The sequence below is a fragment of the Copadichromis virginalis genome, linkage group LG17 (genome assembly GCF_057382275.1).
Source record: "Copadichromis virginalis isolate Kocher_CV1m ecotype Utaka linkage group LG17, C_Virginalis_male_GT1.1, whole genome shotgun sequence".
NCBI lineage: Eukaryota > Metazoa > Chordata > Actinopteri > Cichliformes > Cichlidae > Copadichromis > Copadichromis virginalis.
Window position 1 is genome coordinate 13,659,713 of NC_140634.1, and position 15,324 is coordinate 13,675,036.

At 39.0% G+C, this 15,324-nt stretch overlaps 1 protein-coding gene across 4 annotated transcripts; it reads right to left on the reverse strand.

Moving 5' to 3' along the window:
- Positions 1–646: 646 nt before the first annotated feature.
- LOC146689094 (MARVEL domain-containing protein 3) lies at positions 647–14,916 on the reverse strand. 4 transcript variants are annotated; one of them, XM_085436691.1, is made up of 5 exons: positions 14,708–14,916; positions 9,872–10,019; positions 9,152–9,245; positions 4,036–4,148; positions 647–2,143 (listed from the first exon to the last, which is right to left on the reverse strand). In XM_085436691.1, exons 3-5 carry the CDS (start codon positions 9,241–9,243, stop codon positions 1,485–1,487), a joined length of 864 nt encoding a protein of 287 aa, XP_085292817.1. In that variant the 5' UTR covers positions 9,244–9,245; positions 9,872–10,019; positions 14,708–14,916; the 3' UTR covers positions 647–1,484. The 4 variants fall into 4 exon arrangements, with proteins under 4 accessions (XP_085292817.1, XP_085292815.1, XP_085292814.1 ...); XM_085436689.1 differs by having other exon boundaries at positions 9,872–11,231; positions 14,549–14,916; XM_085436688.1 differs by lacking the exons at positions 9,872–10,019; positions 14,708–14,916 and adding an exon at positions 9,652–9,861.
- Positions 14,917–15,324: the final 408 nt, after the last annotated feature.

Consider the following 15,324-nt stretch of genomic DNA (forward strand, 5'->3'; position numbering starts at 1 on the left):
CATGGTCACCGTGTATTTGAAGTCAATAATTGTCTAGAGGTGAAATGACTTTTACTGTTGTCTACCACATTTTTTCCTTCATTTTTAAAGATGGAAAATGCTCCTCACGATTTTTTTATTAGATATATAATTTAGATATTTAATTGTTAATAGCTTTATATATTTTTTTTTTCATCACGTCCCTTTGCTGACAACACAGGAAATTGGAGCAGGAGAACATTTGCTTGTCCATCAGTTTCCTGTCAGCTAATTATTTCAGTCTGATATTTAAAATAAGAGTTATCTGCAGCCTTATTATTATTATCATCATTATTATTATCTTAAAACAGGTATGTTGGCAGAGCTGAGCAACCAGAATATCCAAACTTAAAAGAGCATAACCAAAAGAAGAAATTTGTTAGTGCTGCTGTGATGATCAGGCTGTCTAAAATGGTAAATTTAGAAGTCAGGTCATTTTATCACTCTGGGGAATTTTGACAAGTTTGTGTTGTCAGCGCAGTTACATCACTGCTGTCCTTTTGTATGTGTGCGCTCCACTGTGTGACAGCAGTGATGTCATGGCTGGCACAGAACAGGGGAACACAAACAGCAGAACAGGCGCTCAGACTTCTGTTGCCCCCTAATGACAGTCGATCCAGCTTTTAAATGGAATCATAGTCTGTTTAATTACAGTAGATAAAATGCTGCAAACTGGTAGAAAAAAAAAAAACATTAAGCAGTGTACATGTTACTATTAGAAAACTATCTCCAACAGTAAAACAGGCCATTTGAAGATTTACTCAGCGATTTAACTTACACAAGCCGGTCATGTTCAGCATTACCTGAGATAACTGACACATTTGAGAACAAAGTTACATTTGGATAGAAGATTTTTTTTTTTTTTTTTAAAGACACATACAAAAACTTCTACATAAAAATTGACAAAAATGAGAGGGAATGTGCATAAAAAGTCAACATAATACATTTCATTTTCTGAGCTAACTAACAATATGTGGGGCTGATGAATGATGGCTGAGTCTTCACTTTATTTTCTAGTTCTCTCCATAAGTGGAAAAGCTTTAATATTCATCCATGTATTACAGTGCCGGAGGGAACGACATTAAATTCACTAAGTACTAGGCAGGTTTAGTTGTCATACATTAGTTTTAGTGTTCAACTGTACTGTTTTAATCCCAAATGTATTCTAGCTATGCAAGATTTTTCTTTTTTTTTTATCCAACTAAGCCACAGCAGCACATTAGTGCTACCTCACTGTACTGTTTATGTCCCCTGATCCACAGTCACTTTTGGGCAGTAACACAGAAGTAGTTTATACTACAAAGTAGCTGTGTCCATGTGGAGACGATGAAGAGTTGTAAGTTTAAATGTTTCCTGTGATCCGTCTGTCAGTCTTACACATTTGGAGCCAATCCTCTTTGAATCAGTTCAGATGTCATTGTAGCAGAAACTAAAGTGTCCCCTTAACCACAGTACACAAGTCTCCCTCACACAGATGTGGTCTCGGCCCACAGCGGAGCCCTCTGTGGGTTGTTCCGATCCTGCTTTTTCTCCTCTTCCCGCCGCTTTTGTTCCTGTAGGTAACGCTTCACGTGCTGAATGGTCTGGAAAGTGAGCACTGTGCCAGCAATGTACAGAATGGCGGTGATGAGTCCGAACAGAGCCACAGCTGCATCGGCCCCACTCACGTTACAGTTCATCCAGGTGTAGCCGTTCCGCGAATACAGAATCTCCCGCTGCTTGCACACATCTGTGGAGTTGACTTTGATCATGAAGTGCAGGTAGAGGCCGACAGCCACCACATACACCACTGCGCCCACCGCCTGAAAGACCAGCGCTCCAAACAGGAGCTTTCGCGACATCCGGTGGGGGGGTTTGTTCCCAGACACCACAAACAGCAGTGAGACTATTCCAAAGGTGAGGCTGAAGGGGATGCCGCCATAGATGCTTGGTGCCCTCATTTGGTTATACTGCATGTCTAGTTCTCGTAGCTTCTGCAGCTCAGTACCCTCAAAGTTGATGTTGGAGTTGAGGTTGAAGCCGCCCATGCTGGCTGCCGAGGACATTCCCGACGTAACCATCTGAGCTGCGACCACACAGATGAGGACCAGGGCGTTGGTCAGCACAGCGCAGATCAGGATGATACCTTTGTCAGCACACAGAACAGGCATTTGAGTTCATTTTACAGAAAAATCAATCTTTCAAATCATTTAAAAAAAAAAAAAAAAAAAAAAAAAAAAACAGCACCAGCGTTTTGTGGTGAGGCGTCCTGATTTTTTATTTTTTTTGCCTCATATGATCATTAATTAAATATCTAAGTTTGGAAGTGGTGCGCAGACACATACAGTTTAGGGCTACATTTGATTCAGCTCTTGGCACTGAAACCAATTTAAATCAAATTTTAAAAATACTCAAAATAACCCAACAACAAAAATAACAAACAAGTCTGTCCCTACAGTCACCAAATGTGTTTAATAAGAAATGTCATGAATAGTTGCTACAAACCATCCTAGAGGTTTGTGCTTGGGTGAAATCTTATAATTTAATTATTCAATTACTTAGCACCAGTCATCAGGTATCTGTGCTGTTGTCTGTTTGTGAATCAAGCCTACCAGCAAAAACTCATAACATTAACACTGCCATCACCGTGTCTATGGTCACTTATTCCTCAAAAAGAAAAACAACAACAACGAGGGTCAGGGTGAGAGGCTCAGTCTAAAACCAATATGTGATGTCCATCTTTTATATATAGGATTTCTCAACTACCGCTACTCCCTCACTTTGAGCTTTAAGTATTTCAAAATGTTGCACTGAAGCTTTTTACTCTACGTGTTAGAATTTATTTATAGATGTTAATGCTCACTTTTAAAATATGTCTGTGTGTAGCTCCAAGCTATAGAGCAGTTTGAGCCAGTTGGCAGTCTTACATTCTCAGGTTCTAAGGGCTGAGGCTTAAATTGAAGAGTCATCATACTTGCTTTTATTCTTCTTCTTACTTGTACTTCTAGTTATTGACATTTGAACTTTTTAGCTTCCTGATTTTTTCTCCCGAGTACTGAAATTTTTGATCTAAAATCAATAAGCTGTTATGCATCAAATGGGCTTCAGAGAACTATAATGGTGGCACTTAGACTTTATTTGACTTGAGACCTAACTTCAGCTGTACATTTGAGGTCTTTATTAGTGTTCTCACAGGAGAAAACTAATCTGTGAGGCTCTGATTTCAAGTTCCCAGCTTCCCAGAATAGTGTTCCTCTGCCTAACCTCTGAAAACAAAGTTGAGTAAACACATGAAAACCGGTCAGTGCAGTTTTCATAGAAAGAATGAAGTACACTGAAACTCAAGGCCGCCATTAGACGCTACAGTTTTATTTCACACATACAGTACTGTGCAGAGCTCTTGAGCAACTCCTCATTTCGTCATACTTTGCTTCCAAGAAGCCAGACTTTCTCTAAATGTTTAACCTGGCATCCACATACGTGGACATCACACTTTGGGTTGTCTCGACCAAAATACTAAATTTTGCTCTACAAGGGCCTGATATCCACATACGGGGACGTTATACTACGAATGTCCTGATATGTGGATCTCATTTTTCTCAGAAAAAAAAAAAAAAAAAATCACGTCATTCTTTGTTCAGGTCTTAGGAGGTTAAAGTGCTCTTGGGCAATAGTTTCCAGGGGCTTTCGGAAGGTATTTCAAAGTTGTTGGTTTTGGGGGTGGGGGGGTTAAGTTGGACATTAACATACCACAGGAATGCTTTTTATAGAAAGAAACCATTTCTTTAGTTCAATCTATTACAAATTTGGTTACAATTTTACAGACATATAATAGTATATAATAGTATATAATAGTCAATATTTGTGCTCAACAAAATATTGACTTTCAAGCTCATTAGATTTGTACAAACTGGTTTCGTCTTATATACTGTATTTCCATATACACTTCTGGACATGTTTCAATAAATCACTGTTGTTTTTTCCAAGCAAACTATAAAGAGTTGAGGCTTTTGCACAGTACTGGACATCCTGACCTACCTCTTCTGGAGCAAATGTAGTTCCATTTGGAGTCACTGTGATTCACTCGTTCCCGTGCATGACTTGGATGTGAGTCAGCTTCTCGGGGGTAATATGGGGGTGATGAGGAGGACCTGAAAAAGATAACAATGAAGGAAATCATCAACCAACTAATCTGAAACACTGACAGAAAGGCCAATGAGACAGGAACATGTGTTTTTAGCCTTTTTCCGCCTGAGTCCATTTTTCAGACATTTTAAATGTCATAACAAAATTATAAACATGGTTAACTGCAGAAATAGAATATTTTCCCTACTGACAAAATGAATTTAAAACAAGGTGCTTTTAATGCTGTTTTGGAGCTTTCAACAGACCTTTCTACAGCATGTAGTTTCCTCATTTAATTTAATTTCAATTCAGTTTTATTTATACACCCCCAATTCACAACAACAGTTGCTCCAAAGTGCTTTATATTGTTAGGTAGACCCTACAATAATACATGCAGAGAAAAACGCAACAACCATATGACCCCCCTATGAGAAAGCACTTTGGCGACAGTGGGAAGGAAAACTCCCTTTTAATAGGAAGAAACTTTGAGCAGAACTAGACTCAGGGATGTCAGCCAGGTACCAAATTTCCTTCCGAGCTGCTTCTGAGAACAAGACTAATTGTTAATAATTATTGTTATTTTTTAATAGTCTCCAAGTATAACAATAATATAAATCTTTTCTATACTAAAATAGAGTGAATCACAATTTGACAACTACTGTGAAAAGGCAGTAATTAGAAAGATAAGTGAGAAACAATGGTAAAACACATCACAGCAGCCCTGCCCTGCAGCCTGGATCCTCACCAGTTTGCCTACAGAGCAAACCGGTCCACAGAAGACGCTGTAGCCACAGCACTCCATGCTGCCGTAACACAACTGGAAGAGCATGGGAGCTATGTGCGAATGCTTTTCGTGGATTACTGCTCAGCTTTTAACATCATCCTTCCACACAAACTGGTGGCCAAGCTATAAGACCTGGGGCTTCTTTACAACACCTGCATGTGGATCAACAGCTTCCTCTCGGGCCGTAGACAGAGAGTCAGAGTTGGCCATCACACATCCTCAGCCCTAAATCTCAGCACTGGCTCACCCCAGGGCTGTGTGCTTAGTCCACTGCTCTACTCCCTCTACACACACGACTGCACTCCTCTCCACCAGAGCAACCTCTTTGTGAAATTTGCAGACGACACCACCGTGGTGGGGCTCATTTCCAGGGATGACGAGTCTGCATACAGAGACAAGGTGGAGCAGCTGTCATTATCGTGTAAGGCCAATAACCTCCTCCTCAACACTTCAAAAACCAAAGAACTCATAATAGACTTCAGAAGGAAAAAGGCAGAGACCCAACCACTATTCATTAATAGGGACTGTGTAGAAAGGGTGGCAAGCTTCCGCTTCCTGGGAGTCAACATAGAGGAGAACCTTTCCTGGAGTGCGAACACCTCCGAGCTGCTGAGAAAGGCCCAACAGAGACTGTACTTCCTGAGAATTCTCAGGAGGAATAACATCATACAGAGATTGCTGGTGTCCTTCTACAGAGCCACCATTGAGAGTGTTCTAACCTGTTGCATATGCATCTGGTACACTAGCTGCACAGTGGCTCAGAGGAAAGCACTCCAAGGGATCATTAACACTGCCCAAAAGATCACTGGCTGCCCTTTCCCCACACTGGAAGATCTACACCCGCTGTCTTAAAAAAGCCCAAAACATCATAAAAGATACCTCACATCCTGGCCACTCCCTGTTTGAACTGTTGCCCTCAGGCAGACGGTACAGAGCAATCAGTGTAAGGACTAATAGGCTCAAACAGCTTTTATCCAACTGCAACAAAAAAAAAAAAATACTGCTACAAAAAAAATGCCAATCACGCCACTCTTGTATTAATCTGTGTGCTGACTGAAGCATGTATGTGGGAATGTATGTGAATGTTTGTTGATACTTCTTATTAGCACTTTAAGTATTCCATTTATTTTATTATTGAATTTTGTTTTATTTATATGTTGATATCGTTAGGGATGATGCAATGATCGGGGACCATTTTTAATTTCGTTGTACCTGTGACAATGACAATAAAGATTCTGAAAACAAGTCCTGATACACTGCCAAATATGAACTCTGGATTCAGTACTGGAATTCAGATTTTTATGGCACCAGTGGACAAAGTACTCAGAAAAAAAAAGGAACAAAGCAATATAACAATAATGAATTACAAGTCAGTGTTCCTCTGAAAACCTTACATCTCTGAGGCTTGAACCATGAGTAAATTGGGGATTGCTTTACTAATACAATAATATACTGTAATGAAACCAGCAAGTGAGAATTGAGAGCAGCATTGGGTTGTACTCTGATGTAACCAGAAGCAAAAGATTCATCAATTATAACAAGACTGCAAACTCTAACTCACAGTAGAGCCCATAGGGATTAATAAAGTCTGGTCCATGACCAAAAGAAAAATTCTTTCAAGTTCTTGGACTGGGCTCAACAAAGTTTGGAAAAGTGGGTTAAAGTCATTTTAAACAAAACGTTTCCAAACTTCAGAATGAACACGTCTAAGCTTGTCCAGTTTCCTATTAAGGTCAGTTTGAATGTTTCTGAGCTGGTTATAAAAAAAAAAACAACAAAAAAAAACAAAAACGTTTTTATGATTTTTTGTTGTTGTTAAATATTTGTGCAGACGTACAACAAAATATCAATCCTCTGTTGCTTCTGGGGCTCCCCTTGCCACATTCATAGTGGTAGAAGTAGAAAAGACTGAGGGCAGCTGCAACTTTTTCTACAGTGTCCTTCATTACTCACAGGCTACATGTTATCTTTTGATGAAAAGACATGTAAATAATTGTGCTAACAGTACAGCTTACATTTTTTCACTAATAAGGACAAGACTACAACATTCATTTTGACGCAAGAAGTCTGAGGGTCACAATTGTAACGCTTAACCCCCCCAAAAAAAACAAACATTAAACAAGTGAATAATCAAATTATTACAATAACATCTCATAATTTAATTTAAATGGACATCTTTACATGTCTATTCAAAAGCAAAAGAGTCAAAGGGATATTTTCTGTCTGTACAAATACAAGAATTATTATGAAAATGTCTTTTTTTTTGTTTAAGAATTTCCCAAGTGCTGTTAAAAAGAGCAAGGAATTTTGAAAGAGTTTTTCCAAACATCCTGGTTTTATTTGGAACACTTGCAATATTTTAAATAGAAATACAGAAAGATTTATTTCACAAAAATACAAAACGTACCAGGATCAAAATTATTAGCTCCCCTTGGTACTATCAGTCATATCAGTCATTTCAGTCATTTCCTTTTTGCTAGATAACAGCATGCAGTTGTTTGTAGTAGTCTAAGGAGCTTGGAAAGAAAAGCATCTGGACTTCTTTAAGTTGCTTGAAGACGTTTCACCTCTCATCCGAGAAGCTTCTTCAGTCTGCTGAGCCATCCCAGCTCGTTCTTTATTGGTGAATCTCTCAAGCTCTTCCAGATTTGTTGGTCTTCAGTTCACCACACAGATTTTCAATTAGATTCAACTCAGGGCTTTATGCAGGCCAGTCAGTAACATTCACTTGAGTCTTCCGGAGGTAGATCTTCACAGTAGTGAATTATATTTTGGGTCGATGTTGTGTTAGAGAACAAAGCCACGACCCAGATCCAGTTTTGTTGATGTTTGAGGATTTCTTTGGAAATTTTCATTATATCCTTCTTTCCTCATGATTCCTTCCACCTTGACTAGACTCCCAGTTCCAGATGCACCGAAGCATCCCCACAGCTTAACACTTGCACCACTGTGATTCTTTGGGTTTTATGCCATCTTTATCTTTCTTTCATCAGGTTTCCCCAGCATACTTCAGTCTGGCTTAAAGGTGTATCTTCTGCAGAAGTTTAGTTTTTCTTGATCTGCAACCTGCCAGTCCATTCCGCTGCAGGGTTCTACTGATCGTCTTCTTTGAGCTTAAAATTCCCAGCTTGGTCTTTACTAGTCTTTTACTAGTGTTGGCAGTTGTTCCGAGCCCTTCACACAGATCTCTCACTATTTTTTCTTCCAGAGTCTTTGAAGTCACTCACTTCATACCTCTGCCAGGCTTGTTCTGTACTGTGTGGCTCTCTCTGAATTTCATATTTTTCACTGCATTCTTGACACTTGGAAACACTGTGATAACTTTGTAAATCCATCTGCTCCTTACTGAACATTCACTTTTTTCCCCTCAAGTTTAAACTGATTTCTTTTGTTTTTTGCACTATGCTTACAACTCACACTCTGGCTGAAGTTTAAAGTGGACAGTAAGTCTCAGTTTTAATGATTTTATATGTTTTGAGAATTATACAGTTAAAGCAAATCATTGCACAGCAGAGGTTTGTGCTGCAGTTCAAAGGTCAGTGTTTCAGGGGGCAAACAATATTGACCCTGGTTATTGTTGTTTTGTTTCTTGAGATAATTATGTGACCGTGTGTCACAAATAGGTATAATCTATGCTTTCTCAAGAAATCTAGTATGTTTAAAAATGCTGTGATGAAATTTCACTCCATTTAAAAAAAAAAAAAAAAAACACTGATAGAGGGGGTTAATAATGTTATCCTCATCTGTATGTTATATTGCTTGATAAATATGGAGCGAGAGTGACATTTATTTTGTGTATGTCAGTATGTAGGCTGATACTGTTTTAACACATGTAAAACGTGATGTTTGATACAAACAAGTATTTTAATTTTTAAATGTCAATACAGACAAACAAGGTGTCCCTGATATGCCGTCCATGTTTACAATCTTTTACCCAGCAACACCTATGTCAACATGGTTGTTCTCTAAAGTACTACTGATGGAGATTTAAATCCAGATTTAGGGAGGAAAAAAACACTGTGCATTCAAAAAGCATCTCCCTTATCTGAAAACTTGTTTTGTTCTTGGGAATTTCTGCAGAAATGAAGTACCTGCGCTTCTTCCACGGTCAGAGAGAATCCTAATGAGGGTGTGCGGAATAAGTGTATTTAGTTTCTGATCTGAGGAATTACATGGTGAGACAACTGCCCCAGTCGCCCTCACTTCACAGTCTGGGTTTAAAACAACGGTGAACGCAGTGCGCACCTGTTGGATGGTGTTGACCGGTCGCCATTGTGCTGCCGGTGGTCTCCGTTCCTCTCCCGGTGCCCCCGGTTTGATCGCGGCTGCTGGCTCATTCCTGCTGACGGAAAGTGGCACACTTAAACACAAAAACGACGTTTGAAAAGCACGAAAACTGTCCCGCATACTACAGGATGAAACGTATGACTCTAGAGGTTTTTATTTATCTTCTTTAACAGGAAAAAGAAAAGAACAAAAAGAAAACGCTTTAATGTTTTAGCTCCTGTTGGCATGGAAATATAGCCTACAACTGACGTAGAGTCCCCCCCAAAGTGAAAATTATGAAAACTACTAACAAATGAAAACTAGGCTAAGAAAGCGTGTAATTTTACATGAAAGCTTAAATTTCCCGTCAAGCACCCGAAGAGCAGGTACTACTTCCAAACCAAAGCCAAGCTTGTGCGATACGTCAGCAAAGTAGCCAAAATGTCTGATTCAATTAGCGTTATCAAAGACAAACTTACTGTAATGTCGATAAAAAACACTTCAGACTGAAACAGCATTACTGAATCCAAATATAGTTATTCTGTCTGCTGTCAGAATCCAGGTAGCAACAACTCCACCCTACGAGGCGGAGGCGGAAGAGGAACTAACAGGTGAACAGAAGAGTTTCTGGTATGAGGTCAAAGCTACTACGAGCTTCGTGCGCCGTCTCTCATGCCACAGAAGCCTCTGTTTACTCACTGTTTGAGGGGGTGTTGTTGGCCTTTCATTACCAGCACGCTGCAGCGGTGACGTCGAGCGGCACACCATTGGCCAAAAGCTGTCGTCTCCATCTACGTGTACGTACGTAGATCTGCCAGAAGGGGGCACTAAACGATCTGTTTTTACACTGCACAAGATATCAGACTATACATTATAATGCACAAAAAAGAAATAAAGGCACTTTTGCAACAGTTATTTACACAGTTTGAATTAAGCGTGGACTATGTGGGCAATTTAACTTTGCTTACCATTTAAAAATATCACTGTGTTCTCACACACCATTGTTTTCATCATCTTTTAGTAATAAAACATTTAAAAATAAATAGAAAATCAGAAAGTGTCATATTGTGGCCCTAAAATGTGGTGTGTGCGTTCTGATTTCTTGATTTTTCTCCTAATATCTTCATTTTACACCTAAAATAATAATTCAAACTTTAGCATTTATTGTTTCAGGCTTTGACACGGGTATAACCTTAGTACGAGGTTTCAAGAATGATCATCAAGCACCAATGAAGCTCTAACTCAGTTGCATTTCCAGCTGAGCAAGTGTGAAAGAATTCAAAGAATTTAGTTAGTGGCCAGAGGACTGTTTTTAACACAGTGTTGTCTCTGAATTTGCCTCACCTGCTGTAATTGAATTGAAAGCATTGACAACCTCTTTTCATATCTTAATAATAGGATGCTTTTTATCACACATGATTGAGTATCACATACACGCACACACTCAGACACACATCTTCTTTATGCACCATTTTCTATTTGTGGTTTGTTTAGTTTTTGTCTAATTGTTTGGTTTTATCATGTTTTCTGTCCTGCATTTTCATTTTCAGCATGAAAGGGTTCAGTGGCCAGCTACATGCTGACAGCACCAGGTCATTTTTCATAGGCCTGAAGGTCATCCAGGTTCCCATATGAACAAAGCCTCAATTAGTCATGGTAAGATGGCTGTTTTGAATCACAGTTTCAAAACATCTGCACTTCATATGATTGAACAGTGTCCACATGTCCGTATCAAGAATACCAATTTTGCAGCAGTGCGTGAGTTGATGCTGGTGGAGCAGTTTCAGAGTTTTTCCTAATATACAGTGTTGGGAAGGTTACTTTTAAAATGTATTCCATTACAGAATACAGAATACATGCCCCAAAATGTATTCTGTAACGTATTCAGTTACGTTACTCAATGACAGTAACGTATTCTGAATACTTTGGATTTCTTAATATATTATCATGCTTTTTACAACAACATGAATGTCCTATTGCTGTGTGATTTATTAGTATTACTGAAGGTCCGCGACTCCGAACTGTAGTAAAGGGACCTCTGACTAATACGGCGGGGTCCCTGTCTGTGGAACGCCAGGACTGCCATAATGAATTAATTAAATACACCATTAAATAATTAATTAAATGTGGCAATAATTAATTAAAATTGGAATTAATTAATTAAATAAATAGTTATGACACATGTAATTAATTAATTATTGACACATTTAATTAATTATTTATGTATTTCACATTTTAATTAATTATTGACACATGTAATTAATTAATTATTGACACATTTAATTAATTATTTATGTATTTCACATTTTAATTAATTATTGACACATTTAATTAATTATTGACACATTTAATTAATTATTTAATGATATATTTATTTATTTCATTTTGGCAGTCCTGACGCCTGGCTCTCGTCATGAAATAATTTTATCTGTCAGCCTCACCCATCAAACTCAGGGGGCGGGGTTAACGCTGCCCATGCAGCTTCTCTAACATTTGATTGGTTGCCGTGCAAAGTAAGTCAAAACAGGTCGATCCTAGAAAATCGATTGCTTGTGTAGACTTGGGGCAGCCAGTTATCCCAGAATGCAGATCAAATCACAAGCAGCAATGGTGGTGGTGTAGTTTTAAAATACCCCGTTTTTCTGTCACCAGCTACACTTTTAACAGTGTTTTAGCCGCGAATGTCGCGCCGTATGTCTGGTCAGGTTGTCAACATAGAACATGTTTGCAAAAGTGCTCAGATGTTTTCAGAGATTTCACTAGCTCTGCTAACAGTTAGCATGCAGAGTGCACCGAGGGGGTTACGTTAACCGGTTTGTTTACATATTCCACTCTCCGTGTTCCACATGTTGCATTCGCAGATTCTCATTTTCACCGAACGATCGTCTCTTTCCGCCTGGTCTTGTGTCTCTGTGCTTCTGTAACATAAAGAACGAGCTGACATTTTTCTCACGAAACCAGCGATCAGCTCAACAGACCCTCAGTTTACCTGCATGCATCCTCCTCCTCATCTGTCAGCTGTTTAACACCTGCTGCTAATTCAAGAAACACGCCTAGTTACCTGGTGATAGTCACAGTTTAACTGGGCAGCCGGTGCTCGATATAACGCAATGTCAGCGCATTTTTCTGCACAAGATAAGTAAATATAGTATTTTCCCCGAGCGCAGAGCTGCTGGAGCTCGTTTCCTTACAGAGCACTTTATAGGCGAGCCAGCTTTATCAGCGGCTGATGTCCAATCACCGGCACACAGCTTTCAAACCTCAGCTGAGTTTTAGCTCTCAGTGGTTAAACGCTGGACTTCATTCACTCAGGTTCTGTCTGTCGGGTCACGTTTACTTCGCTGTTTTATTTACAACTGAGCAAATCGGTTTGGCTGAGGTTAAAGTTACGTTTCATAACTGCATAGTTTCACAGACGTTTAATGGTTCACTGGCACATGTGTTAGACTGAACTATCATCTAAATATCATCTGTTTTTTAATAGTTATTCAACTGTATTCTAAGCACCAGCTGTCTGTTAGAATGTGATTTTTTTTCTCTCTCTGTTGGCAGAGGTATAAAAATGCGCAGGAAAATCTGACATGCATGGCAAACTTCACCGACGATATTTAGGGAGGAATAAACACACATCAAACATAAATGAACCATTTGTCTGTCTCCATAATTGAGAGCATTTTCTCTTCTTATGTCAACACTCTCTCTCTCTTTTTTTTCTTTTTTTTTTTCTTTTTCGGTCATGTTATGTTTACCTGTCAAAGGCTTGTTACAAACTATGAAACACATTGTGCAGACTTCTGGATGTTAGAAGAAAACGAATACTGCTCATGAATGAGACTAAAGGCAGGAAGGTGTCCTTTAAAACTAAACATGTTAATAGGACCTCCCTGTTTATATCATAGTTTATGATATAGCACGTGTATTTCAGTAATAGCCTGCTGAGGCCACTATACGTGCTGGCCTCATATCAAATGTGAAGGCAGACTGAGTCTATGTTTGACGTTTGTTTATATCTAATCTTCCTTTTCAAACATTTAAACAGCAGCGAGTCTGCAGCTGAGGGAATACAAATTCAAATTGTCGGAACAGGTTTGCTCGTTTCTTGGATTCATTTGGTGATTTATTAAATGTATAACTGTTATTCTAATCTGCTGCTGAGTCTCTTACACTTTTCTTTATGCTGTATATTTTCACGTCTCTGGAATAGTTGGCAGTTAGATAGTCAGCTGGGAAACTTTGTGTTAACTCATGGAGCTGAGGATATCGTGGATATGCTGACCTCGCTGCGTGGTGTACAGAGCGAGGTCAGCATGATTAATATTCACAATAAAAATATTAGCCGAACATCATGAAGTCTGTATGTGTTTCATAGTGTCGAACAACCTTTGTACAGTTAAAGCCAGCAGTTACTACATGACGGAAACACCAACGTTATCTCTTTTATGTGTTTATACACAGGTCACGCTGATTACTGAACAAAAACCCAAAGATCAGATGTTAAACAGATTTATTTGCTCTCTCTCCTCCTTAAACATGTTTTTAATGTTAGTTATAATTCAGAATTGGCGACTGAAACACGTAGGACACATAAGAACATCAGGAAATAAAACACCGATAAATATAACCTCAGTAAAAGAAGTCAGCGGGGGTTACTACAGCTGTTTACCGGGGCCTGCGCTTTGTCGGTGGGATTGCTTGCGAGGCGAGCGGGTCTATCCCACGCTTTGCCGTGAGACTGGGCAGACATCTCCGAAATCATCGAAACACTTTTGCAAAGAGGCTGTATCTTGACAAACCGACCAGACACATGAAGATTAAACCACTACATTCTCGGCTAAAAAAATATTAAAACGGTATTTGGTAACACACAAACAGGGTTTTTCAAAGCTCAGTTCTGTTAGCTTCCACATGCCGGTTGTTGTGTGCTAGAAACAATGGCCACCAGGCCAAAGCAATGGTTTTGACTCGATCAGCGTTAACCCCGCCCCCTGAGTTTGATGGGTGAGGCTGACAGATAAAATTATTTCATGATGAGAGCCAGGCGTCAGGACTGCCAAAATGAAATAAATAAATATATCTTTAAATAATTAATTAAATGTGTCAATAATTAATGAAATGTGTCAATAATTAATTAAAATGTGAAATACATAAATAATTAATTAAATGTGTCAATAATTAATTAATTAAATGTGTCAATAATTAATTAAAATGTGAAATACATAAATAATTAATTAAATGTGTCAATAATTAATTAATTACATGTGTCATAACTATTTATTTAATTAATTAATTCCAATTTTAATTAATTATTGCCACATTTAATTAATTATTTAATGGTGTATTTAATTAATTCATTATGGCAGTCCTGGCGTTCCATACCTGTCGGCTCGTAGCCGAAAAATAGCTTTACTTTGTTGTCTGGGTCAACTTTTCTTGCGAGAGACAGAGAGAGGCGTTGAAAGACTGCTGCAACGGAGCTTATTGTTTCAGAGGAAAACACGAACACGGTGTACAGTCGAGTCTTAACAGCTTACTTACAACTGGGCTCGTCAGGCACTCTTCTTGGCTGCAGTGGTTATTATTATATTTACATGCTTCCAGCTCCCGTTTTTCCTCGACGACAGCTCGTACCTTTTTCTCCCTCCTCGCGCTCACAGACACATAACGTGTATGGCAGTCCATTCTCCCTGCAGCACGGACTACACTGCCCATGATGCTACATTCTTTAGAGCTATGCTTGTAGCATTCTGCCTGTTAGCTTAGCACAACAACAACAACAACGAAAAGGCGTTCTCTCGCCCAGGAAACACACAGTCGCAGAGAGAGAGAGAGCGTCGCCCTGTAACCATGGCAACCGTAACGCTGCCGCCTGGAACTACAGAACGTAGCTGTCAAACAAAACCCAAACAGTCCTGACCTGCGACAATATGAAACAGGAAAGTACTGCAGTGTATTCCATTTATTTCAACAAAGTAACTGTATTCTGAATACCACCTTTTTAAACGGTAACTGTAACGGAATACAGTTACTCATATTTTGTATTCTAAATACATAACGGCGGTACATGTATTCCGTTACTCCCCAACACTGCTAATATATATAAGTAGCTTTATCAAGCATGACATCAGATTCCCCTGAAAAGGCAGTTAACAAAT

Coding starts and splice junctions, on each gene's coding strand:
- LOC146689094 (XM_085436691.1), bottom strand. CDS start 9,243: ATGAGCCAGCAGCCGCGATCAAACCGGGGGCACCGGGAGAGGAACGGA. Junction 4,149..9,151: donor CGGTCAACACCATCCAACAG/GTGCGCACTGCG, acceptor TATCTTTTTCAG/GTCCTCCTCATCACCCCCAT. Junction 2,144..4,035: donor CTACATTTGCTCCAGAAGAG/GTAGGTCAGGAT, acceptor GTGCTGACAAAG/GTATCATCCTGATCTGCGCT.